This window comes from Talaromyces rugulosus, chromosome I (assembly GCF_013368755.1).
Source record: "Talaromyces rugulosus chromosome I, complete sequence".
Taxonomy (NCBI): Eukaryota; Fungi; Ascomycota; class Eurotiomycetes; order Eurotiales; family Trichocomaceae; genus Talaromyces; species Talaromyces rugulosus.
Window position 1 is genome coordinate 3,752,966 of NC_049561.1, and position 26,006 is coordinate 3,778,971.

Sequence of the window (26,006 nt, forward strand, 5' to 3'; positions counted from 1 at the left end):
TTTCCAGATCGATTAGATATGCATTTCGAGGACTCGTAGTATACAAAGCGCTCATAACCAAGTCTGGGGAAGCCGTTATCTGGAACATACCTCAGCTGCCTGTGATAGATTTCTTCTTTGTGATCCCAGCAGATCGTTTCAGTAAGTTCACAGGCTGTTCTCGATCGCAGCCGGTCAATGGTAGACAAGGACACAAATCAACTATGCCGGAACAAAGAGACCAAGTGCTTGTCCCAGTTCCCGCACTAAATGGCAGGGGGGATTTCGTCGTTGCTGTAACTTGAAACACGGGTAGCAGAATGCCCAACGAGAATTTCAAGTCTAATCAGAAATTTGTTGCTCGGCACTTCTGGCAAAGCTAGACATAAGTAAGGTACTTTGAGGTGAAGAAGGCGTGGAAATCCGAATTCTTCATAAGTTGAATTTAGAAGTTCAAAAAGGAGTTTGCAGCCAAGGAAGAAACAGACTTAATCAACTGGTGAGACGAGCTCAAAGACTTCACGAATAAGGCATTCAGGTAAAGCAAATATATCAGGCTCTTGAGGTCACCCTCGAGGTTCTCTTCTGTAAAGACTTGTGATCTATTTTCGAAATCTCCACAATAAGGGTTCTTGCTGCTTTCCTCGATTGTTCTCAGCCATAGCGAACGTGACTCGAAAGGTGACACGAGAGTGGTGAGAACTAATAGGAACAGACCCTGTCATTGACGAAACACAATATGCGTCGTAGCGAGCCCATCACACAACAACTGATTCAATAGAAAGACCGTAGAGAACCAAAATAAATATATATAAATTGACGTCGATTTTCTATATATAAATTGAAAGAAAGACCAAGGGATCCACAGGCCAAGCTTTGTAATGACCCACATAGTCGACCAATCACAAATGGGCTTGGCAGCAATCGCGCCTGTCATAGTCGAGACAGCCAATTAAAATGCAGTATGCAGGCTATTTATGGGTGCACAATGGCACTAGGCCTAAACAGGGAGGCGGCGACTAGCAGCCGCAGTGGATGGCGAATCAACGCCAGGCGATGTCAGTCTCCTGCTGTTTGGATGGTCGCTGGAAACTTCGCTGCCTGGAGACCAGCGACGACTCAGGGAAAAGGTGATGCCAACGCAACCGGTCATTTCGCATGTCATCACAACCTCTCATTTGTCCCGTGCTATTTTCACTGCCTGGGCGACCGAGTAAGGAGCGCCGCCTGATTGCAGGTATAAAGTATCAGCATCAGGCCGTTTGCCAATCTCAACTTCATCCACCACGTCACTTTGGTCTAGTCAGTCGGCCACCTTCAACCATTTCTTGCTCCGTCACCACCTCGCTGCGCGTGCAATGACTCGGATTTGACACAGGTTACACGATCTGTGACCAAGCATCCTTGACTCGGACTCCCTTCTCAGCCCCCGTAGTCACACGCAGTTTCCTTTTTAAAGGAGAAAATCCTCCTCACAGCTCTTCTCCCATCCTCGTGCAGTCAACCCACACGATGTCGCCTCCTTCAGAGAACCAAAACCTGCCAGTCGGCGAGAAGCTGCCTGTCGAGGATGCAAAGGCAGCCAAAAAGAAGGCCAAGAAAGAGCGCAAACTGGCCGAAAAAAAGGGGAAGAAAGAACAACGAAAAAATGACCCATCAGCAGCAGCACCGACGGCAGTCAAAAAGCCCACAAGTCTGTTCCAGGAAATTGGCAAGTCCATGGCACAGCAGCTGCAGAGTCCAAGCAAAGGAGTCGCTGGCGACGGCTTGGATTTGATCAGTCGGCTGCGCTTCATGGCCAAGACAGATGATGTCGCTACTGCCGGGGCTACCACAACGTGCGATATGAGTAGCAACGCATCGACCCTCGTCAACGACCAACAGCTACAGCAGCCAGCTTTTTCTGTCAAGCGCAAGCCTGTTCCCCGCGTATCAACCAGTCATTCCAACCTCTCCCATGATTCCGATGGCTCGTCCGGGTCAACCATATCGACGGCATCGGCCGATACGGAAATAAATCGCATCATGGACAAGAAATACCGCACGACTGGGCTAATTTTCACCTTGGAGGACTTTGCGGCCATGAAAGCTCTGGAGAGATTGTTTGTCCAGTACGGTCGTGTGTCACACATGGGGATTCTAGACAAGAGTTATAGTTTCTTCATTAACAAAGCTCATACAGCAGCCCTCTATTTCAAAGTCCGCAATGACATCGCCATCGTGGCTGGCGACCCTCTCTGCCAACCGCAGCTTTACTCTGCCGTCTTGGCCGAGTTCAAAAAGTACAGAAAGAGCTTTGGCTGGGGACTATCTTTCATGGGCGCCAGTGACACCTTTACTGCCTATGCTCGGCAAAAGAAATGGGCAACCATTCAATTCGGCACCGAACGAGTTCTCAATCCACTCACGAACCCGGTTCTCCGCGAACAAACCGGCAAGCGAATCGTCACCCAGAGTAAACAACTATTGAATCCTATAAAGGGCGGTGTCACTCTTGGTGTGTACATTCCCTCTCAAGGTGAAGATCCCGTCCTGCAGCGCGAACTCGTCGGCATCTACGACGCCTGGCGCGAAGAACGCAACACCTCGGGTGAAACACAAGCCTTCATCACGGTTTATGATCCCTTTTCGCTCCCACAGCTGATGACATACATTTACACACGTGGTCCAGACGGGGTTGCCAACGGGTTCGCCGCCTTGCGCAAAATTGGTGCAAACCAAGGCTATCACATCGACCCGTGCATCGCCACGCCCCACGCCGCCAAGGGTATATCTGATCTGCTCATATTCTCGGCCATGTCTCTGCTAAATGAAGCGGATCTCGACTACTTATCATTTGGCTTCGAACCGTGTGATGAACTGGGCGAGATCACTGGCTTGTCCAAGCCCATTGAAAGCATCACCCGCAAAATCTACCGCCACACCTTTCCCCGTCTCCCCATTACCGGAAAGAAGGCGTACCACGACAAGTTTCGCCCCGACGAAAACCAAGGGTCTGGTCTCTATCTGATTTTCCCGTCGGGGACCCCGGGGCCAAAGGATATGGCAGCCATGGCGCATATGGCGAATATTTCGGTTCGGAAGGTTATTTTCTCTGATCTCAAACATAAGTTTTGGAAATCAAGCTCGGCAACACCCAGTCTGCGAGACTCAGAGGATATGGGTATTCCCGCCGCCGCCGCCGGCGACCCCGCGGCGACAACGACAATCACTGCAGAAGCTTAGATATTGGTCTATGTATTCTAATAGGGTTGTTGGTGTTTCTGTCCTTTCTCTCTTATTCTTGCGTTCTTTTTTTATCGTGTTTGTTGTTTATTTATAGAATATTCTTTTCAGCAGCGGCGCTATTCGGAGTTGTTTCGCTTCAAAAAAGCGTCGGAGACTGGAACTGTACACTAATGGCATGCATGTAATCAATTCATCTAATAAATGTTGAAAATTAATAGTGAACACATGGCGTTGATATGACACATAAATTGAACTCTTTTGACGTAACAAATCGACGGTCAGTTGATGTGCGAAAACAAAAAATCTTTCAGCACCGGCGACCCCGAAAACTCAGGATTGAGCAGCACACAATTGAGAAAGTATTGTAGTCCGATACGTCTGGTTTCGAGAAACTTGGGACGGAACTTGAATAGTGCGCTTTTCGGAGGCAAGGGGGGCAGGGCGTGTCTTGCATGGGGGAAGGCTTGGACCAGAATTTCGCGCAGCTCGTCGAATTGAGAATATCGCATGCGGATCATCATCGGGCCACCCTGGAAAAAAACATTCGGCTGTCAGAATCAATCCTCCACGATTTTTGTATATACATGTTATAAATATAAAACAAACTCACGTCTAATGTCTGCACATTGCACAGCCAGACAACATACGCACCCACCCCGGTCCGACCAGACACAACGACATGCTCGTCAATCGTGACACTTTTCGCCCATAGCCCGCGCGTTGTCGCCGAATCCGGGTCCGTGGTATGGTCTTCGAGAGTGATGGCAGGCTTCGAGCTTCGCGCGGTGTCTGCAGAGGCCAGGGATGCGCGCGAGAAATTTCGCTGATGTCGCCAGTAGGGAGGCACGACACCAGACACGGGTCGTTCGGGCTTTGTCCGCAGCTCGACAGCCGATTGAGAAGGAGGAGGAGGAAGAGGAGGAATGGTAATGTTGGACACGCTGACACCGCTGGAAAAAGACTCCGCGATCAATGTATCGAGGCGTTGGCTGCTGTTCTTGTGGTTGATCGGGGTTGGCACCGATTCCGCGCCGGAAGCCAGCTGGACGGCGGAGGGATCGGTCGAACCCCTCTCCTCATCGATTGCATGCTCCATCCATTAGAAAAAAATGCCGAATTCGACGGATGTTGAAATGTGCCTAACTGGCCAGATGAACACAGCACGAGTTGATCAAGGGCAGGCAAAGCGGGCCGTTGCATGGGCGTCAATGCGCGCTGAAGCGGCGAGTTGATTGTGACAGGTCAGGACAAGGTCGGCACTAGTCTCGGCCGCTAACCCGAAGTGTTTAGCTCCGACCATGCATCCGCAATCGACATCTGGAAAATGACATGTCTGGTGAAGTATATGTCGATTAAAATTCCAGATTGATTGATCCCCTCATTTACTTGATAAAATATATAAATATATTAGATGCAGAGGATTTGTTTGGTTTTAAAAAATGTTATTCTTTTCTATATAAATATTTCTTAGCGATGAACAATTACATACATTTAAATAATTCAATCAACATAGCCAGTAGAATACCCGGCCCAATTGATAAAATGGAATTCTGTTTGACACTTTGGAAACACTACTGGCATATGCTCCTTGGCACTAAGCAGTGCTGATGTAAGACACGGTATTATAGGATACAGGGGACTTTCCGTATCCTTCCACGAATGTAGAGTACATTGTCTACCATCTATCCCCATTGAGGCGCATAAACCCGGGGCATGACTAGGACTACCGGGATACAAATGGCCCTCACACTCACCCCCACTGAGAAAAGGCAATATTCCATCACTTGATCTGAAGTCTTCTACAATAAATACGCCAAAGTCGAATCAAGTTTTCGAGGCATATCTAGTATAGTTTGCCACTGACATCACGAAGCTCCTGTGGGCCTATTGGATACCGATACAACTACCAGAAGTCAGGCCAAAATCAGTTCATGGAAGCGTCGGACAAACTCTTTCTCAAAATGGCAGGCCGGCACTGGTGGAGAAGCTGTGGGGTAGCCAAGTTTAGTTCGATGTTGGGTGGAGAACTGTGAACTGTGCAGTTCATTTCGAGTCTTCGAACCAGTGGGGACGGCTCGTAGAGCTAAATTACTAAATGCGGTAATGGTTACTTGACCTCTTTAACAGCACTTCTTAACATGTGAAGTCGACATGCATTAATTTCGCTCGTTGCTTTAGAAATTGTAAATATATAATAGCTTTGCTATACCCGATGATGCCGTGGTCAGGATATGGCGCTTGATCTAAAGGAACATTGGTAAAACGATAGCACGCGTTGACAGCCCTAGCGGCCTAGTGGTTGGGTGGCGTTTGACAACCAAAGCGTTACATATTGGAGGAAAATATTTTCATTACTTGCAATAGAGCAGTGTTTACCTCAAACATAATAGAGGTAGGTAAACATGGCGTAGGTGTTTTAAGTTTAAAGCTCTGTGTGTTCAATGTTCTTGTTTTATCAAGAGTCATGATAGACACCCTGGGGGTGGAGATGGGCTTCATAGCACTCTATGGCGTGCAACCATTTCCCTCTCAATCCCCTAGAAGCTACCCAGAAGCCATCGCAGATATTTCTGGAATAAGATGAAATAAAGGAAAGAATTTCCCCTCTCCTTCCTCCTCCTCTCAGGAAAGTTCTACATCATACTATTTGTACATGTACCCAGGAGTCAGACAAATCTCAACACTACTGGATTTAAATAGTGTCGGCGGACTGTAAAAGACATTTCTCACCATTTTGTTGCTTTTAAAAGTTGTCACCGTTAATGCTTTTATGGAAGCGTCATACTGTACAAACTCAACAGGGCACGAATTAAGGATACGGTTGAATCCTGCTTATATAGAAGGTTTTTTCAGGGTGTGAATAATGTAACAAAATAATATTGCCCTCAAACCCGTTACGCTCTGTTCATTCATCAATATCTAGTTTATCTTGAAACAAAATTGCTGTGCCCTCTCATTGGCCAGCACGCTCCAGGCGAGCTTATTTGATTTAGCACTTAGTACGGAGTACTATATATTACTATTGAGAACTTGAATTATTGTTAACATTTAGACATTCTTATGTATTTGTTAAGGCCATCATATGCGTGGTAAGTAATACACGACCCTAAGGTCTTATCTATCAATGGATAGTACTAGAACAACTCGGCTAGATTAATTCTTTAAGATTAACTATGTATAAAACTTTATGTCTATGCATGCCTGGCTTAATAGGGACTGGGGTGAATACTGCATCATAACCCGCTAACTTGTCCCGGTTAGCGCTGTAAATTCCTCCCAAGCCTCAAACACCGACAACACCAGAAACACGACAAAAGGCATACATTCTTGTTTCAAAAGACTTCTTAAACACAACAACGAAGAGTATTTCAGTCCCCAGAGCCGCCAGAAAACACCGCCGGTGGCATGGTCACGCGGCCGGTCGTGGTGGAACACAATATTAGGGGCATTTTAGGCCTTTATCTAGGCCGTTTAGGGCGTTCTTAGACCGCTTTAGAATGCGGAGATATTGATATGCTTGTCTCACCCAGAACCTCCTCACGTAGCGGAACAGCTGCCGATGTTACTACGTGATGCATCTGTGAGACATTTTTTATCTCATGGCGGTGGCTATTCCTGTTTCGCTGTGCTATCTATTTAGAGCGCTGGATAACAGCAACGATAGCCAAGATAGGGCTAATCTAATCGCAACAAAAAAAGGAGTCGGAAGTAGTAAACAATAACCCCGTCTAGTTTCTTTCCCTTTTTTCATGCCGCTTGCCGATGCAACCCGTCCAGGCGGCGCTGCTCGACAGAAAATCTGACAGCTTTGCTCCGCTTCTTTTATCTTCTCCTCCTTTTCCATGTTGACTTCGTCCCGCTTTTTCACTCTCTCTTACACACACACACACTCTCTCTCTCTCTCTATACAGAGTACACCTTCGCTTTTTGCTTTGACCACTAACAACTTTTAATTGATATATCATATCTTCTTTGTGTCTTGGTCTAGAACCTTGGTGCCGTGGCGTTATCCCTTGCCCGGCAAGCATTCCTGGTCAACCAACAACGGAGGTAAACACCCCCTTGAGAGAAAACGTTCCTTGGCGATCGGCATTCTCACTTCTCTCCTCGTGCTCTTGCACCTCTCATAAGGGCACTGATTGACTCGTTGATCTCAGAATTTCAAAAACCCATCTTCGTTTTATTAACGGAGCGACACACCAGCCAAAATGCTGTCACACATACTCTTCGTCTTGGTCGCCATCACCAGCCTGGCTACTACCCAAACCATCGATCCCAGCTCTATCCCCCAGGCCACGCGTGGTAGGCATCCAGTCAAAACCTCCAAAAGGAAATGCTTCGATACTAATGGAACCCCTCGTACAGACCAATGGTGCCAGCAGCAACAGACATCCTGCCCTCTCATCTGTATGCAGCTACCCAAAAGCGACTCGACAGAACAAAACAAATGTGACTCTGTAAGTCCTCCTATCGCCATTCTCCCAAATAAATATACCAGTTTTTAATCGACGATCCCAAAAGTCAACCCTCGACTTCTCCTGCGTCTGTGGTAACGGCCAGTCGCCCAATTCTTCCGAATACTCCCAGACGATACCATACTTTATCTGCACCGCCTACAACTCTCAGTGCCAGACCAACTGCAACGGCAACTCGACCTGCCAAGCAGCCTGCGTCCAGGACCATCCTTGCGGTGCCCAGGATCCGACTCGCTACAACACCACAAGCACTGCCGCTGCCACTGCCACCGCTTCTTCCACCGGCAATGCTGGCAATGTGGTTTACACCGGCTGGGGAACGGCTGCTGGGGCTGCTGCAACAGGTTCATCTGATGGAAACACCGGAGGCGCTTCGCGTCCGCTATTTGTTGAAATCGGCCAGTTTTATGGTCTTTTGGTGGTTGTAGCAGGTCTGATCGGTGGTATTGCCGTTGTTCTATAATGATGGCTTTTTTTCTTGTGCATATCGGTGATACATACTTGGATTTTCTTCCTTCATCCGCATTTTCATCTTTCAATTATTTGCGTCATCTTTTTTTTGGCTGTGATCTAAGCGATGAGCATAACCTTTAATCATTACTGCCTTGAGTTGGAGAAGAAGCATGGTTATTACATTTGGGTGGGCAGAGACATTTTTTTTTTCTTCTTTCAGCGAGTTTTGCATGGTAATCCAAACATTGAATACAATCAACCGTCACTAAATATTTCCTATCATTTATTGATCATTTGCTTATGTATAAATTGAAAATGTTCAAACGGTGGCCAGAACCTTTGCGTTCTTGTACCAAGTCAGCAACGGATTTTCGCCGCTCTGAGTCTCCGTGTCCTCGATATAAGCCCATCGTTCCATAAAGTCTTGATGGCTTGACACAAATGTTAATTTGCCGGTGACGGCCCGGTAGACATCTTCAATCACGTCAAAGTCAGTGGGGAAGAAGATATCGAAGTAGCCTTGGTGTACCTGTTTTGGTTCAGTTAGCATACGGCTACCCAATCAACAAAGGAAAACACTTACAAATGGAGTCGACACGGGCACAGTACGGCGCTGATACCGTGTCTGCACGACAGGCGCGTTGAATCCCGGGACTGCATCAGGTAGACTGCTAAAGTCGCTGGTCAGCAGGCGATGGGCGGGGAAGTAGTCGCGCAAGATGTCGAAGAATTGCAGCAGCCGAGTGGGGATATATTCTGGCTCTGTGAAGTCGCGTCTTCCAAACGGCAGCGAACTACGAACGCTGCGGTTCAGCTTCGATGGCAATGGCATCGGAAACGGCCGACGAGCAGCACTCTGTCGAGTCCGAAGGAAGCGTGCTGCGAGAGGGTCGAGGGTTGTATTGAAGTACTCGAAAAATTCGCCATCGGTGTCGATAACGACTCCTCCCTGCTGTGGCATTTCCGTCTCATAGTCATACCGAATCGCATCGTGCGCAAAGTTGTCGAAAACTTCTAATGCGAGGAAAAAGCATGGCGAGTGGACATATTCGTTCCAGTCAAAGATGGATTTGTTCACAATCTCGACGTGCCCTGTATGGCCGCCTTTGTTGAGCGAGTCTTGCAGGTTCTTCAGCTGCAGATTCGCCAGCGATGAGGAAATTTCGATGATTCTGAATTTGGTTCGCTGGTATACCTCCGGGTCGGTGTCACGGATGAAGTCGAGAATATTCAACATCAGGGTACCATTCCCTGCTCCCATTTCGTAAATAGTCAGGTCGTGGTACGGGTAGAGAGTCAGTTTATAATTCGTGACGAGATACCGGGCAATGGCTTCGCCGTAGTAGGGGCGAAACAACTCCGTCGGGGTATGCCACAATTGCCGCGCAATATCGGGGTTAGTCTCGTCGAGCTTGTCTTCGAATTCGGTGTATCGATCTCCTAGCAGCTGGTGGAAGCTAGGCCCGTCTTCGATGCGATTGAAATCGAATGGCTCGCCGGGATGGAAGATGGTCGCGTGCTTGGAAAAGTATCCATAATGGGGGTTGTATAAACTGTCTACAGGGGGTTAGCAGGTAAAATGAAAATTGATGTGATCATTCAAATACTGACCCTCGATGAACTCTCTTGTCAGCATTTTCACCCGTGTCGGTCGTTCGCGACGATTGCGCAAATCCTTCGCCGTCACCAGGGGAAACGTTCGCAGTTGCTGGTCGATATCTCGAGGATAATCTCCCCGCTTCGTCCACATTGTGCCGTCATTGGTACTGGTGCTCTTCAAATAGCTTCCTTTCTTGGTCAGAAACGATCGCCGTTGTTGGTGTTGCTGCAATAGCGAGCGATCATGCGCCGTGGCATTGAGTCTCCGGAGCGATGTCGATCGCGTGGACTGACAGGCTGGATGCCGGAACAGCTGCCTGAAAATATGCGTCACGACGGGAGAATCCATGGTGAAGCAACGAATAGCCTTGGTGAGGATGGGGAGACGAGGTTGGTTGCGTGGAGAGTTGCGCTCGAGGCGTCTCAATATTTTGGCCGGTGCCAAGCCTGGTCCAAGCTCCCGCAACTGTCTACCCACAAACGAAACCGACCCTTTTTTAAAAAACCACATATTCTTCGTGTTGCAAATTTTTTCTATTTTCAACAATTGATGTCTCGGTTTATTGGATATTTCGCCAAAATCATGGATAGACTCTATGTCGAGTTACTATTCCCGCCATTTATATTTTGAACCGTCCTTCACAATCTCGATGAAACTTATGCGCAAAAGGAATCCAAATTTTAACCACCATTTCGGCTCCATTATATACTATCGACGTGTGACATCAACCTCTAATGGACGACGTTGGAAGCCAGGATGCTCCTAATCGAGCGTCCTGCGAACCTTTCCGGACAACACTTATTGTCGGACGAACTGGGTTTACAACTGATGCTGTTCTTGTTTAGAAACCCCCGAGTATACTCGGTGTTGACAGAGCGGGGAATGCATCCCTTTTTACTAACTCATCAAGCAAACCAAGCCAACGCTCAATGGCTCAAATTTATAAACAGGTCGTCGACTTTCTATAACGCCGAAGTTATCCTCTTCCGTACCATCACATCTCTAGCCTTTTGATGTTGATTTTCTCTTCAAGAAAGAGTGCGGATCCCGGACAACTGTATACAATTTATTTCATTGGGTAGAAATTGGCCCCCACCTGGATATGCACCACTATTTTAGCCTCGCTTAATATGCTTAAATTCTTGACCAGGTCACAATAACCACGAGTCGATGTTGAAATGCATCCTAAAATACACGTAGCGCATGGTAGCTGACCAGCGCGTATATGGAGCTCCACCGATAAGGTGCAATATAGGACTGCAAAAGTCTTTATTTAAATCGAGGGAGCCAGGGCGGATACTGTGAGAAGAAAGGGTGCCCCCTGGCCTACGCGGCAGCGAAATTTTTTTGTACTTCTTTTCCTAGGTATTTTTGAATAATATACCAAGTTCATTCGGCCTTTACAGCAACAGTTCAGTAGCGGGCATAACATTATTATATTTATATCATTGCCTCTCTTTGACAAATACCCTGATACCTTTTGAGTCGAGCTTTGCAAACGGCAGGAAGAAATCATGCGCAATCTCAACATCTGTTTTGTCTGTCTCGTACAACTCAAAGTCGAACAAGCGGAACAAGGATGCAAAACCCAAATGCAACTCACACCAGGCGAGACTGCGCAGCTTGGTTAGATTATCTATCACTTGTGTCATAGCAGACTGAAAACAGAATCAACTTACTTTGAACCCAAACACGACCTTGTGCCCTTGCCAAAGCCCACGAAATATTTGTCCAGGCTCGATCCATTTTTAGTCTTTAGTGCGTCTAGCCACCGCTCAGGGACAAAAGACCTCGACTGTGGGAATATATCCTCATCATGATTTAAAAAAGGGACAGTCATTGAGATTGGTGTCCGCGCAGGAACTGTCCATTCTTTAAACTGAACTGGCTTGGGCAATAATCGTACGTTTCTCGATGTCGTGGAGTATGATAATCTGACTGCTTCCTTGATAACTGCGGTTAGGTAAGGTAGCCTTTCCAACTCTGTCCATTCGAGGTTAGAAATTAGGTCGGCTGTGTTTGCAGTGGTGGAGGTTGGTATGGCATCGTCCAATTCCTTGCAAAGACAGGCGAGGATTCGAGGATTGCTTAGTAGGTAGTATGTACCCACGCTCAAAGTCCATCCAGTGGTAGAAAGACCGGCGCCGACAATTAGTTGGACTTCATCTTGAAGTCTGCGGTCGGCCTTTTGTTCGTTAGGAAGGTCACTCTGCAGCAATTCGGCGATTACTGTTGGATTGGTGTTGTCTACGCCCCTGTCACTTTTTGCAGGAGGCAGGGCAGCTTTCATCTGGCGAATTTGTCGGCCAAAATCCTGCTCTCGTTAGAATCCTATTTGCAAAGACGGCGAGAGAATTACATTCTGCATCCGAAAAATCAGAGCATACAATGGATCCAGTTTCTCCACCCATGCCTGTGGCAATGCATTCATCACCTTTGGAATTGTAGGAAATTGCAATGCCATGTTTCCCGCAATACACACGGCTGCAAAAGCGTCGTGCAAAACAGGCGTCCAAGCAGATTTTCTTAACGAATCGTAATCATACCCAAAACAATAATGCATGATAACATCTTCGCTAAACGCCATATACCCGCGACTAATTGTTATCGGTGCCCCGACATTGGCATTTTCTTGAATCTGGTTGACAAAGACGGAAAGCTTCTGGCGAATGGTATCCTGCAGACCGAGAATGCGCTGGCGCGAGAAATACGGGTTTAATGCATTGCGCCTCACGCGATGAAGATCGTGGGCTGCTGTGGTCAGGACTGATGTATCGTTGCCGAAGCGATTCGACATCCAGTTGTACTTGTCAACGCGACCGGCTTTGCTGAATAGCGTTTCCCAAAAGTCGGCGTCGAGAATATGTACTTCATCTGGAGCGATGCGTACGATGGGGCCTGAGACAGGTAAGCTATGTACATCCCTGTGTGTATTTTTCCAAATCTTCCATCTTGATGGAAAGGCACTGACCATATTTTCTATGCTGTGCTTCGATCCAAAAAATGAATTTCCCTTGTTGATATACATCAAAGTAGCATTCGTGCCACCGGCTTAGCGCCGCGTATCTGGGACCAGGGAATTTAGCTAGGGGATGAAAGAAGATCCTGTAAACCACTAAACATGCGATATGGAAAATGTAGGCCAATGTTGCAACAGTTAGTAACTTCCATGAATCCAATAAGATAGCCATTTTTGCACCAAGTATGAAAATGTTCATGGTCGGATGATGTTCTTATCTGCAGGTGGCTGCAGACTGAAGATAATGTCAAAGATAAATCTATTACATAAAGATGCATTCGTCGCTAGGAAACGTCAGCTCGACAGGGCTTCTCAAGTCTACACTAGGGTGGAAGATTACTCGTCGGTCATGCATACTAAAACAGCGTGATGCAGCGATCCAGACAAATCACCCATCCAAGTTTGAGCTGCTGCACACACTAGCATGATAGTAATAAATTATCAAAATTGTATTGGCTAGTGACAAAAGTACGTCACGAACTGATGAGTCAACTTGCATTAGCGTGGACTGATATCATGCATAACAATTTGGAGTATGGGCCGGTTTTGTTACATTGTGCATTCATTATTATGTATTTTGAAAATATTACAACCTGACACAGATTTAACTGCCTAGTACATATGTATTCAATGTTGTACATCTATAACTGCCTTGCCCTCGCTTTTGAAAAATAATTTATAGAATGATGGTTCCGATATAAGTACAGACCAGTAGACATAAATATATACATTCAGAAGGTGTGTATTCACAAACAGGAAAAACAAAAAAGAGCCTCAAATAATATGAACTATGGTTTTATTTGCAATCATATTACTTATCGAGTATAAATGTACTATCTTCATTGAGAGGTTTCTATTAATGGTGATCAAAATAACATTGAAGGACTACATGTATCCACGACGGTGATTGGCTGCGGGAGAATTCCAAGCACGTGATCCCTGAAGCACGGAGAGAAATGTTCCATGTCTTCTTTCCCACTCGTGCATTTATAGCTGTGGAAATCTAGGATTTTTCAAAATGAGCGAGCATAATCGAGTTTTTATCGGAGGTGCATTTGTCGCTGGCGTCTTGGTGACGATTGCATTAAAAGAACTCCACCGCCAGCAATTTGGGACCGCGCCCACAAATCAGACAAGGCAGTCGAACCTTTCCTCCCATGATGAAGATCTTTTGAACTCGGTCCGATCAGGGCCTCCTGCTATTGTCGAAGGAGTAGAAGGATGTATCGGAAACACCCCGCTTTTCCGAATAAAATCACTGTCCGACGAAACTGGTTGTGAGATCCTCGCAAAGGCCGAGGTGAGAGGGCTTCAAATATTACCGTGTGCATATGACTCGTCATCTGACAGATACGCAGTACCTCAATGGAGCAGGCGGCAGTCCCAAGGATCGTGTGGCGTTAAGCATGATTGAAACAGTGAGCTTTGGTTTTTCATTGTTGAAAAAAGCGAAATATCTAATGCATCTACTAGGCTGAAGAAGACGGCTCTTTGAGGCCGTATTCTGGAGATGTAATTTACGAAGGCACGTCTGGATCCACTGGTATTTCCCTGGCTACACTTGCTCGTGCTCGCGGCTATCTTGCACATATGTAAGTGCTACAGTATTCGATACAAGTGTGCATGCTAACCCGCTCTAGTTGCATGCCGTCCGATCAAGCCATGGAAAAATCAGACCTACTTCTTAAACTCGGAGCAGTGGTGGACCGCGTACCCCCAGCACCGATTGTTGAACCAGGCAATTTTGTTAATAGAGCACGAGCTCTCGCTCAAGCTCGGACGAACTCCAACATAGAGTCACCGGACAAAGGATCCGTTGCTGGTTCTAGTCAATTGACAAGTACAAACCCTACATCAGAAGCAGGTGCCATGACAGGCCGAGGACTATTCACCGACCAATTCGAAAATATTGCTAATTTCGCGGCACATCACAACGGCACCGGGCCTGAGATATACGCCCAATGCGGCGGAAAACTGGACGCGTTTATTTCAGGCGCAGGAACTGGCGGAACCATATCCGGTGTTGCACGTTTTCTCAAACCGAGACTTCCGAATATCTCCATTGTCCTTGCTGACCCGCAAGGAAGCGGGCTGTACAACAAAGTCCGTTATGGGGTCATGTTTGATGTCAAAGAACGCGAAGGCACACGTCGGCGACCACAGGTCGATTCCATTGTCGAGGGCATTGGGATTAATCGAGTGACTGCCAATTTCGAGGCTGGGAGGGAACTGATTGACGACGCGGTACGAGTCACGGATGTGCAGGCCTTAGCCATGGCGCGGTGGCTTGTGGAAAAAGACGGGATATTTATCGGAAGTAGTAGTGCAGTAAACTGTGAGTTTGTGCTTCCATTGTCAAGTCTTGTTCAAAGCTAACAATAAATAAAAAGGCTTCGCTGCGGTGAAGACTGCCCTGAAACTAGGTCCTGGGCACCGCATTGTGACTGTCCTGACGGATTCCGGGACAAGACATTTGTCCAAATTCTGGGCTCAAGCTGGAAACGTGGGCGGTACAGTTGATACGAAACTGGAAGATGTCCTCAATGCAACGGATAGCACATGAACTTCCATTATGAACTTGAAAAGTGGATTACGACAAGGGTATATATGGTAGAATTCAAGAAAGTCGCTCCTGCAAAAACTAAAAGAATTTACGGGGCGATGCTGAACCTTTCCGAGGGGAGCCTCGTCGAGAGCCACCGGATTTCTCAGCTGGCCGGGATTCCACCTCTATTGCTGATATCTCCGGCCAATCGTCCTCAGAGTCCTCTTCTAGGGGATCTTCTGGGTCTTGATTCGTCATCGCAGTACCAGTTCGCAATGCAGGGTCATCATCAGAATATAGAGGATGAGACTGCTGGGTTTTTGGAGGAGTAGGGGTATCTGCTGATATCCCAGGCGAACTCTGGTCTTGTTCATTTGATTCGGGTTGATCAGTGGAATCCTCCCGAAGGAGTTCCTTTTCCATCCACATCTTGATCATTTGAGACTCTAGTTCTCCCCTGGACCGGGTAGGCAATGCTGCTTGGATGTCTTTCCACCAGATACCGGATTGGCTCACGAACTGGTCTAATTTTGACAAGTCCTCCCGCGACCAGCCACCAGATGTGGTGGGAGTTTTGTCCAGCAGGTCCGGATGGGACTCCTCCCAGTCTTGAAGATCATCCACAGTCCTACCAGGAAGATGCTCAACAATGTCATCCCAAGTATACTCCATAGATTTAGACTTCATTTGTACAATCAATTTGACCTCGTCTGGCGTGAGAATGAACTCCACTGGTCTCATTTTCGTAGGCGAACTCATCTCCTTATCAGATGTATGCACTGGAGTGGTTCCTAGCCTTTGTGGGCTAGAGGCTACTTCGGGTGTTCTAGGTAAAGAAACAACCTCTCTCAGTCTCCCATACTCAATCTTCGAAACCGGCTTCTTGCGTGTCGTGTTATTCGACTTGGCACCGATGACATTCCGAGCTACCGTCTTGATTGGCGTTGGCGTGATAGACACGCTACTGCGGCCACGGATTTTAATGGATTGAGTAGTTGATGACGGCGCTTCCTCTTGCAACGGATCATCAGAGTCACTATCGTCACTCTTCATATTTGCAAAGGTCCAATCAAGCACAACTGGCTTCTTGCGCCGGCGTTTTGATGGTAGTGATGGGGTTGATTTCTTTGTGCTTGTCGGTTTTTTCGAACTTGCGCCCCGGGGTCTTCCCGGCGTGCGAACTGCCCATATTGACCCTGCCGTTGGAGGCGAAGATGGACGCGTATCCGGAATGTTCAATTCCTTCTTAGGTGGCGTTTGCATTTTGGGCGGTGTCCAGAACTTGGCAGCAATTTCTGGAACTTGCCAAATGGGGTCGGTTGCTTTTGCTGTATTGTTGTACGCCTGAGGATATTCCAAGCCTGCTAATTCAATTTTGTCCCCCCCAATTTCGTCTTCTGGATCACTACGTGGACGGTTGCCGCGCGGAGTGACTGTGCCATTTTTGCCCTTTTCCATGTCAAACGATTCAATATCATTGTCCATATCACCTGCTATTAGCGATTGAAGGACACGCTTGCCATCAGGTGCTAGTTCGTCGTCGCTGTCATCGGCAAGGTCGGGCTCGTGTGACTCATGGGCATTCGATGCCTTTCGTGGGGAGTCCTTTTTTTGTGACGTTTCCAATACCTCTCCAGTGTCGTCTTCATGTTCCATGAGGGACACATGTCCTTTATTCACCACTATTTCGCCAGTTCGGAGGTCGATCTCATCACCGACATCGCTGAAATCCTTCCCGTACTTTTCGAAGATACCTTCAAAGAGAGACTTTAGCTTTTTGTCATTCCTTGCGCGAGCGATTTGCAATTCGGTATCGTCTTGAAAATCATTCCGAGGCTGGTGTGAAGGAGATAGACGCCTTCTTTTGTTGGGTGGTTCCATTTTTGAAGCTGTAGGATAGTCGATGCAGCGCAGAGCTCAAGCGTGAGCCATGTCTCGATATCAACGCGCTGTGGCCAGGATGCGACGGTTAAATTGACCTGATTGTGGATCACCGAGGATGAATAGCCTTGAAAATCCTAGGCCAACAAGTCACGAGCTCTGAGAATAGCTATACAAATCAAACGTGCGGCAATTCGCCAGGAACTGTTTCATGACTGTAACGAGGCGCGTGGTTGCTGCACGCGCGCCGCAGCGGATGTCCGACCGAGGCTAGTCCGTATTGAAGTTAGCGCACGTTATCACTAACAGCTGCGGACGATGACGTGGATGAGCTGCTTTGCTTTCACCTGCATCTGCTGTGCATGAATATCATCGCGAAGATCTCTCGGAGTCTTCAGAATGGCCGTGCGATAAGAAGACGCTACTCATACTGATATCATGCATTGCCAAAAGTGTCGGACACCCCTGAAGCTTGACGGCTCCCTGGAGTCGCTCAACCCCGCTGCCTTTGATCTGCTTGTCGGTATGTCCTCTTGTCTTCATTTTGCGTTTGTATACTCGTGCTAAATATCTATAAAGGCTCTACAGGGAAAACGCTTCCAGATCATCCAAATCATGCCCCGTCTCCCCGTCACCCCTATCCTGCGGAGCGCCGCGAGCTCTACGATCGATCCTCGCGGCAGTCGGGCACGCCTGCATACCGACGATCTGTTCCGCCACCACATCCTAAGCTCGCCCGAGGAGAAAGCAGTGGGGGCATGTCATTCGTGATGCTGACCGAGTCTCAACTTGCTCCTCCACAGCTGTCCGGTGGACCGGAAAGCCGCGATGCATACAGTCCTGCCGGTAACGGAAACGGCAATGGAACACCGAAGTCGCCCGCACAAGATACGACAGACCAGTCATTCTCAGACGAAGCCGAAAAAGCGAATCGGTTGTTTGAAATAATATCTGCGCGCTCGGATATCGATCATCCTATTTGTACCGAATGCACGGATCTGCTAGTCGAGGGCCTACAAAAGAAGTTGACAACTGCGACGAAAGAGAGGGATGCATACATATCTTTTTTGAAGACCTTGAACTCATCCGTGCCTTCGGAAGAGGACGTCGAGGCAGCTAATAAAGCACTCAAAGAGTCTCAGGAGGAGGAGGATGCAGCATACAAGGAACTTTTGGCATTGGAAAAGGAAAGGGCCGACATTGATCGAGAAATCGCTGCACTAGAGGAAGAATCGCGAGAACTGGACCTGGAAGAAGAAAATTTCTGGCGAAACCGGAATGCATTTGCTCTGACATTGGCGGAGTTTCAGGATGAACGTGACGCTCTAAACATGCGATATGACCATGACTCTAGACAGCTTGAGCGACTCCAACGAACAAACGTTTATAATGACGCTTTCTGCATTGGACATGATGGATTTTTTGGGACGATAAATGGACTACGCCTGGGCCGGCTGACGAATCCATCGGTGGACTGGGCAGAGATAAATGCTGCCTGGGGCCAAACGTGTCTATTACTAGCTACAATCGCCGATAAACTGGGCTTCCAGTTCAGTGGCTACCGCCTCAAACCCATGGGATCTAATTCAAAGATAGAGAAATTTGAAGCCCAACCAATATCGCCGGCGGAATCATCCAGTCAGCAGCGTCCAGGAGCTCCTGGCACGGAGAGGACGCGCTCGGCTCCGAAGGTGACCTCTCTGGATCTGTTCTCGTCCGGTGATATGCCGCTGAACTTACCCTGGGTTCATCGCCGCTTTGATGCAGCCATGGTATCCTTCCTCGAGTGTCTCAAACAGCTGGGCGACTACGTCGAGCAAACTCCCATACCGGCCCCGTCTCGCCGTGGCCAGCCAGGGGTCAGCACCGGGGGATTAAAACTACCTTACGAAATCAAGCGGGACAAAATTGGTGACGCCAGTATCAAACTCGGCTTCAATCAAAATGACGAGCAATGGACTCGCGCCTGCAAGTACACCCTGACTTGCTGCAAATTTCTCTTGGCGCATGCTAGCAATGTGGCGAGCATAGCAGCTAGCAGCTCGGCCGGTACCGCAACCCAGCAGGATGGCGCAGCAGCTCAGAGCCCTAAGAGGTAGCGTACGCGTTGTGAATAAGGATTTCCACTTTGAGCGTGTCGACTTTTATACATTGGGATACACTGGCGTTGTAACATGATATTCTTTTGACTATCAGCATGTTTCTACCTTTTGGCGCAGGGTGTACAGGGCTATACAGGGTTTTTCGATAGAATTTCATTCACATTTGTCTCATGTCTATCTCTAAATAATCATCACTGATAGCCGTAGTCGTCAATGTTGCATCACACATGGTTGAAATATAGAATTGGCAAAACTTTCGCTCAAATGGTTGGACCTTTTGACCAAAAGAAGCACCACCAAACTTCTTAACAAACTAGCCTTTTCATCATTTTCCATGCACCATTGTACCCTGCCAATGCAGCCGTTATACCCGTAAACAAAATCAACGGTCCATACTCTGTTGAATACCCGTCTCCGGAGAGTGAACTTCCAGCTTTCCCCTGTATCAACAACCCGCTGACAGGCCCGCTAATAATATTCCCGATTCCGCGACCACCAGCAAGCAGACCAAAAATTAGTCCAGTATCCATCGCAGGACTCTGCCGCTGCAACTCTCGCAGCATCCCCGACCAGGTTGAACTAAAACCGCCGGCAAAAAAGCCATAGGTGAGGGAAAACAGGGAGAGAAGAGCGATGACGACAACTTCCTGGTGGTGACTAGCGCCGCCATCGTTCGGACAGAGGCCCCAAAATAAGAGCACGGACGTGGCAGACATTACACTTGAAAGAAGGATCATGTTGGAGACATCGAATCTATCGCATAGCACGCCTATGACAATACCGCCAAAGATGGATGTGCCATTGAATAAGGAAAGCAAAAATGTTCCTAGAGTACTTGAGAGGCCAATGTTTGTAGCGAATGATGATAGATAGGCGGAAGGAAGGAAGTATCCGAGCCCTTGGATGATATTGCTTAGCTCGAGGATCCAAAAGCTACTGAGGCGCAGAAAGCCCATGTCTAGGCGACGAGGCGTGTGCGATGGAGGCAGTGGAAGCCGAGGGCGGATGAACCGGAGAAGTGGAATAGTAATCACCGCCTAGTTATCATAGTATGAGTATCATTGTAATGTTCGTGCGGTGTTTGGGAAGCATACGGTCAGAACAGCCCATGCACGAAGTGTATTACTCATTCCGAACCGATTTAAAGTTGCTTGGGCGATGAATGGCAAAATAACACCCGACACGCTCTTCCCTGCCCACATGGTTCCAAGAGACAGTCCCTTTCTCTGGATAAACCACTCGTTTAGATAAAGTGTTGTGGGCGTAAATAACAAGCCATTTCCAAGAGCTGACAATACTCCCAATGAGGCAACCAACTGCCACACTTCGGTAGCAAAGGACGCTGCAGTATATCCGATAACGGAAATAAAAACGCCAGCCCAGCCGCAATATCCTCGCATACGTGGATACTTGGTCAGAAGAGCGAACGTGATCGGTGAGAGCATATACAAGATGCCCTGTTATCAGTTAATACAAGGTCATTGAGATAAAAGGAATGGCGACTGTATACGCTTGATGTCGTCCCAATTACTGCAATGCTGCCTTTATCCCCACGAATATCGGCGTCTGCGAGGTATTCTTGGAAAATTCCCCACGCAAGAGAGAATCCTGTTGCCGTTAGGACAAAGTGTCTAGCCATCGCGAGCAGATGCTGCTTGATTACCCCAGATTGGGAGCTGGACAATAACACATGCCACAAGGGCCATCCACGCGTCTCTACCGTGATCTGCGGGCGGCAAACCAGGTACCTCGATTTCCTGAGGCGATTGCCATCCTTCAGCGCGCTCGTTTACGGCTGGTGACAGCTCGTGGAGTTCATTGTCGGCATTCATGGTGATTGCGGAAGCCGACGAGTATATACTTGGTTTGGTATTCAATGGTACGGGACGTGCTAGTCCCTTCTCAACACATTTATTATGGCTACCATGAGCAATTGACTTTAGAATGGCAGTATTATTCGAGAGATGAAAGAAGACGACGACTCGGCACGTGCCGATGAGTCATAGCGGACATAGCCATCGCTGTTGTTGGCGGGGCGCGCTTCAGCCTCCCGTCTTCATCGATCCAGTCACAATGCAACTCCAGCATTAGATCGCTTTTTGCTCCACGAAAACCAACGCCAATTCATCTTTTCTAAGTCCAGGTGCAACAAAAGAATATAGTCCCACCGCGGGGCGGTCGCTGATCAGCTGCGATTGGCCGGCGGCCCCCATACTCACGTCGACTCATCCTGACCCATCCACACTTCTCGCTGCTGCGCTTTCGTGAATGCTTCAATGCTTGTGTTGTCTCTCTATTCTCGATTTGTCGCATACAGCTTAAATATTGGCTGCAAGCACCAAGGTATCTAGGAATATAATTCATTGCATTTGATTTTACCAGTGTCTCTACTCCTGTTTCAGTATCGAGATACCCATTGCTGTCAAGCGTGTAGTTGCATTATTTTGTTATTCTTTCCTCCTTCCCTCATTCATTACATATTGGTGCTACGAGAAAAAAAGCATAGCCATGGCGCCGACATCTAAAGAATCGCGGTCACCGTCTCTGAATTCTTACGACACAGCACTTTGCATTATTCCCCCGACACCGCTCACCCACGATGTCAACCGGTTGCGGGCACTGTATGACAAGGCGTACGAGAAATGGCCGCCCCATATAAACCTCATATACCCGTTTGTAGCTCCAGAGAGCTTACCTCACGCGGTTGACGTGGTCCGCAACACACTGGTTGAGAACAACACTGAAGAGTTTTCCGTACGATTGGACAAGGCAGACTTCTTTGCGCACAAACGTAACACAATCTATGTCACGGACAGCGGCGATGGCTGTAAAACATTGCAGAGTATGCGGAAACAAATTCTGCTTGCGCTCAAGCAAGCAGACGCTCCTTTCCAACCACATTTGACTATCGGCCAAAGCGACGCCAATGACGATTCAGTGCGAGATTACCTTGTTTCAAAGACAAGCCTACTTCCCCCGGTCGACTGGCAGGTATCAGAACTAACTGTTTTAATTCGGGATCGCTCCGTGGTGTCTAGCACGACAATGGGTCAGATGAGGGTGTGGGGAACTATAAAAATTTCAGATGACTACAAAGTAGCAATCTCCGATATTACACCCCTGTCAAAAGAATTACAAGGCTCAGAAAAAGGGGTCCAGAAAGGAGTCACATACTACTTCGAGCCAGCTGAAACCGGCGATACAAAAGGCGCCTGGAAGGCTCTCGAGCTGTCTGCTGCACCATATCAACCAAAGCTCACAACATCGTCTATTAGTGTGGCATCGTACAATGTTTTGATCGACTCGATGCATCCGCCACCAACTGAGCGCTATCCTATTCTTGTGAAAAACCTGCTGGCCGAATCTAGTACTGCAGATATACTGGTTCTACAAGAGGTCGCAGATGACTTTCTGTCCTATCTCTTGAGGAATGACCAAATCCATGCGCAATACCCTTTTTCGACCCATGGGCCTCCGGAGCAACCGGAAATCGGCCCTCTACCTAGCCTACGCAATGTTGTGGTTTTGAGTCGTTGGCGATTCCGATGGGGGTGGCTACCCTTTGAAAAACGACACAAGGGTTCTGTGGTACTGCAGCTGGAAGACATTGGATCTTTCCAAGGAAACAAATTCCTTCCACTGATAGTGGCCGGTGTACACCTAACCTGTGGTCTTACGGACGGTTCCATTGCCGCAAAACACTCTCAAGTGAAGACCATCATTCGTCATCTCAAATCTCATTACCGCGACCATCACTGGATTATTGCAGGCGATTTCAATATAACTACTTCTTCATACACAATCGATGCGGCACTGAAACGGAATGCAATTACTGCACATGGAGCCTCGATTTTGTCGTCTCTTGAAGTTTTATTTTCTGAGTCAGGGCTAGTTGATTGTTACTTCGCCAATCGAGTTACTGGTACTACGTCCTCGCAGCGTAGCGACGAGTTTGTTACTTTGCATGAAGGCGAAGAGGGTGCCACGTACGACCCCACCGAGAATACTCTTGCGGCAGACATTTCTGGAAGAAGCTACCACAGCCGGCCGCAGAGATACGATCGCATATTTGTAAAGGGCGACGCGTTCAAGGTGACTAATTTCAATCTATTTGGATTACCAGTTGCGGATGCAGCAGAATATTTGGGTAGTGATCACTGGGGTATTCGAGCAGAAATGTACTTGGATTCGATTTCCGAAACGGAAGTTCAGGAACTCACTTTCAATGTCGAACGGACGCCTCAAAGTCTTGGTACTGGCACTCAGTTGAAGGCTCTCCTCGATGACCATGAGATGTTCCCAACTGAGGATGAGCTCGCACACCGCCAAATGATGTTCGAGTTAATCAAGCGTATGGTTCAGCAAAAGGATACAAACACAGCGGTTGAAACCCGGTTGAACATCTGCTTTGCTGTGGTTCCAGTTGGCTCGTATCGGTTGGGTGTATGGGACACCTCGTCAGATATTGATTGTCTAGTTATTGGCACGATTAGTCCTAGGACCTTTTTTGCACTCATAACTCAAAAGCTTCGTCGCCCTGAGTGGCAGGAGATTCATATGCTTAGGAAGGTCAAGGCAGCGTCTGGTACAATGCTGGAATTGGAAGCTGGACGTGTTCGACTAGATCTACAATACTGTGCAGCTACAAGCGTTGCAGAAAGGTAAGAACCCTCCCAGGTCATTTTCATTGGAAATTTTATATTAATAAAATTTCGTATAGCTGGCCGCGTGCACTAGATATGCAGTCTGAAGATTCCGTCTTCGACCTGCCCATACAGTCTTTACTTAAGCTCAACTCTATCCGAGACCTCGACTATCTACAACGAACAATTCCTGATCTATCTGCTTTCCGCCTAGCATATCGGTTTATTAAAAGATGGGCAAAGAATCGCGGTATCTATTCATCGAAGCTTGGATATCTCGGTGGAATCCATATCACCTTACTTCTCTCGCGAGTTTGCAAGCTCTCGTTCCCAGGCGGCGTGTCTGCCTCGGATATCGTTTGCACTTTCTTCAAACATTATGCATTCTTTGACTGGAAGAAGGATATGGTCTACGATCCTACATATTACAGTGGCAAACCAAAATATCATCGGTCATCCAGGGAACCTTTGGTGATTCTCAGCATTCATCCACCCAAGGTTAATGTGGCACACACAGCAACAGTCCCCTCTGTCAGGACACTCGAGCAGGAGTTCAAACGGGCCAATGATTTGCTTTCCAAACAGGGAGTTACATGGGTTGACATTGCAGGCACTGGGTCGCGCAAGGCAGGTGCTTCTGATTTCCTCAGAGCCTACCTAAATTACGTCAAGGTAGATGTTCAGTTTTGGGGAGGGAAAACTACAAAGGGGCGGATGTTAATCGGATGGCTGGAGTTCCGATGTGTTTCCCTTCTTGTTGGTATGTCATAATAATAACCACCTCACCATGGTTTCGAAATTGGATTTTGCTGACATGGACAGATATTAATCGAAAATTCCCTGATATCCATGCACGTATCTGGCCCGCTCGATTCACCAAAATTGACGCGGATGATATTGAAGACCAGGGAGAATACCAAGGCTGTTTTTTGATCGGTCTAACCAAAGGAGATACCGATATTGTTACGCCTATGAGTGAATCGGACCGTCGTTCTGCGCACATCTCCCTCTTGACCCTTCTCAATAACTTTGCGGGACAAATTCGAAGCGACGAGAACTACTTTGACTCTTCCTCCTCGTGGGTTGACGTGTCCCTGGTGAAGCAGCCAGAACTTAAAGACCTGTGCCTTGACGAATTGACTTGGAGTAACACGACGGTTTTCCAAGATGATGACTTTGATGATGATTTCAACCATGATCCTACAGAAAACCCTGCTGGAGATCACACCGAAACATTTGACCAACCAAGCTTACCTCTCCGGCCCTTGCACAATATTGGAGCTGCTCAAGTAAGCGCAGGTCCAAAACTTCGTCCCGCAGACGAAGTTCTGAGCCGTCTTCGATGGGATCCTAGCCTTAACTCGGGCGACTACCTAGTTGGATATGTCGATCGATTCGTGGGTGAAAAGGAGGTTCCCATCGACCGTTGGAAGACTGAACAAACAGACGAAGAATTTATTCCTATGCATCGCGTCTTGTATTTTAAGCGGAGGAGTGATGGAGAGCGAGTGTGGGATCGGGAGAGGAGGATTGATCTTATATTCAACAGTGGGGCATCGAGTGGGCGTGTGTAGGTTTTGTTTTGTTTTGTTTTTTTTTTTAAATTTCGGGAAACTTCTTGTTGCATTACCTTGTGTTCGGTGCAAGGGATGATATAATATTTCTACTTTTTATAGTTATAATTTAACTGTTCCCAATAAGCCCATGTCGACCACGAAAACTGGAAATTATTACACAAAACGGCAAGAATTGTTAGGCTGTGGAATTCCAATGATTGAAGTAACTAACTGATAAAACGAAACGCAAATATCAACGTTCTATTTCTTGGATTGTGTTACTATTATTAATATTACTATCACATAATGTGCTCGGTGACAATGGGATCGCAAGAGCCCCTCACGGGCCGTTCAAGCTCCCCACGCGGCGCTCGGTCGTGGACAGGAGCACATTAAGAGTGGCGCCGTGGAAAGCTCGGCCCCGTCAATTGATATTGCATTATAACGCAATTTACGGAGCTAGTGGGGATGTATATCTGAATACAAAAGGAACAGGAGTCTTTTCACCTGTAGTAAAGCTCCCTT

At 47.6% G+C, this 26,006-nt stretch overlaps 10 protein-coding genes across 10 annotated transcripts; 5 read left to right on the top strand and 5 right to left on the bottom strand.

Annotated features, from left to right (window-relative positions):
- Positions 1-1,491: 1,491 nt before the first annotated feature.
- On the top strand, positions 1,492-3,204 carry TRUGW13939_01243 (uncharacterized protein; the record flags this gene model as incomplete). The annotated part of the gene is made up of 1 exon (XM_035484445.1): positions 1,492-3,204. The coding sequence occupies one exon, from the start codon at positions 1,492-1,494 to the stop codon at positions 3,202-3,204; it is 1,713 nt and encodes a 570-aa protein (XP_035340338.1).
- Positions 3,205-3,485: 281 nt separating this feature from the next.
- Positions 3,486-4,303, bottom strand: TRUGW13939_01244 (uncharacterized protein; the record flags this gene model as incomplete). The annotated part of the gene is made up of 2 exons (XM_035484446.1): positions 3,486-3,737; positions 3,818-4,303. 2 exons carry the CDS (start codon positions 4,301-4,303, stop codon positions 3,486-3,488), a joined length of 738 nt encoding a protein of 245 aa, XP_035340339.1.
- Positions 4,304-7,415: 3,112 nt separating this feature from the next.
- Positions 7,416-8,145, top strand: TRUGW13939_01245 (uncharacterized protein; the record flags this gene model as incomplete). Its single annotated transcript, XM_035484447.1, has 3 exons — positions 7,416-7,509; positions 7,573-7,664; positions 7,729-8,145. The coding sequence occupies 3 exons, from the start codon at positions 7,416-7,418 to the stop codon at positions 8,143-8,145; spliced, it is 603 nt and encodes a 200-aa protein (XP_035340340.1).
- A 309-nt stretch (positions 8,146-8,454) lies between these two features.
- On the bottom strand, positions 8,455-10,083 carry TRUGW13939_01246 (uncharacterized protein; the record flags this gene model as incomplete). Its single annotated transcript, XM_035484448.1, has 3 exons — positions 8,455-8,664; positions 8,719-9,692; positions 9,747-10,083. The coding sequence occupies 3 exons, from the start codon at positions 10,081-10,083 to the stop codon at positions 8,455-8,457; spliced, it is 1,521 nt and encodes a 506-aa protein (XP_035340341.1).
- A 1,097-nt stretch (positions 10,084-11,180) lies between these two features.
- TRUGW13939_01247 (uncharacterized protein) lies at positions 11,181-12,709 on the bottom strand (the record flags this gene model as incomplete). Its single annotated transcript, XM_035484449.1, has 3 exons — positions 11,181-11,349; positions 11,415-12,049; positions 12,095-12,709. The coding sequence occupies 3 exons, from the start codon at positions 12,707-12,709 to the stop codon at positions 11,181-11,183; spliced, it is 1,419 nt and encodes a 472-aa protein (XP_035340342.1).
- A 1,063-nt stretch (positions 12,710-13,772) lies between these two features.
- On the top strand, positions 13,773-15,317 carry TRUGW13939_01248 (uncharacterized protein; the record flags this gene model as incomplete). The annotated part of the gene is made up of 5 exons (XM_035484450.1): positions 13,773-14,054; positions 14,113-14,172; positions 14,228-14,346; positions 14,395-15,089; positions 15,145-15,317. 5 exons carry the CDS (start codon positions 13,773-13,775, stop codon positions 15,315-15,317), a joined length of 1,329 nt encoding a protein of 442 aa, XP_035340343.1.
- A 78-nt stretch (positions 15,318-15,395) lies between these two features.
- Positions 15,396-17,180, bottom strand: TRUGW13939_01249 (uncharacterized protein; the record flags this gene model as incomplete). Its single annotated transcript, XM_035484451.1, has 1 exon — positions 15,396-17,180. One exon carries the CDS (start codon positions 17,178-17,180, stop codon positions 15,396-15,398), a length of 1,785 nt encoding a protein of 594 aa, XP_035340344.1.
- A 438-nt stretch (positions 17,181-17,618) lies between these two features.
- Positions 17,619-19,279, top strand: TRUGW13939_01250 (uncharacterized protein; the record flags this gene model as incomplete). The annotated part of the gene is made up of 2 exons (XM_035484452.1): positions 17,619-17,703; positions 17,760-19,279. The coding sequence occupies 2 exons, from the start codon at positions 17,619-17,621 to the stop codon at positions 19,277-19,279; spliced, it is 1,605 nt and encodes a 534-aa protein (XP_035340345.1).
- Positions 19,280-19,587: 308 nt separating this feature from the next.
- TRUGW13939_01251 (uncharacterized protein) lies at positions 19,588-21,114 on the bottom strand (the record flags this gene model as incomplete). Its single annotated transcript, XM_035484453.1, has 4 exons — positions 19,588-20,319; positions 20,377-20,739; positions 20,793-20,890; positions 20,946-21,114. 4 exons carry the CDS (start codon positions 21,112-21,114, stop codon positions 19,588-19,590), a joined length of 1,362 nt encoding a protein of 453 aa, XP_035340346.1.
- Positions 21,115-21,790: 676 nt separating this feature from the next.
- TRUGW13939_01252 (uncharacterized protein) lies at positions 21,791-25,499 on the top strand (the record flags this gene model as incomplete). The annotated part of the gene is made up of 3 exons (XM_035484454.1): positions 21,791-23,943; positions 24,003-24,685; positions 24,748-25,499. The coding sequence occupies 3 exons, from the start codon at positions 21,791-21,793 to the stop codon at positions 25,497-25,499; spliced, it is 3,588 nt and encodes a 1,195-aa protein (XP_035340347.1).
- Between the last annotated feature and the right edge of the window lie 507 nt (positions 25,500-26,006).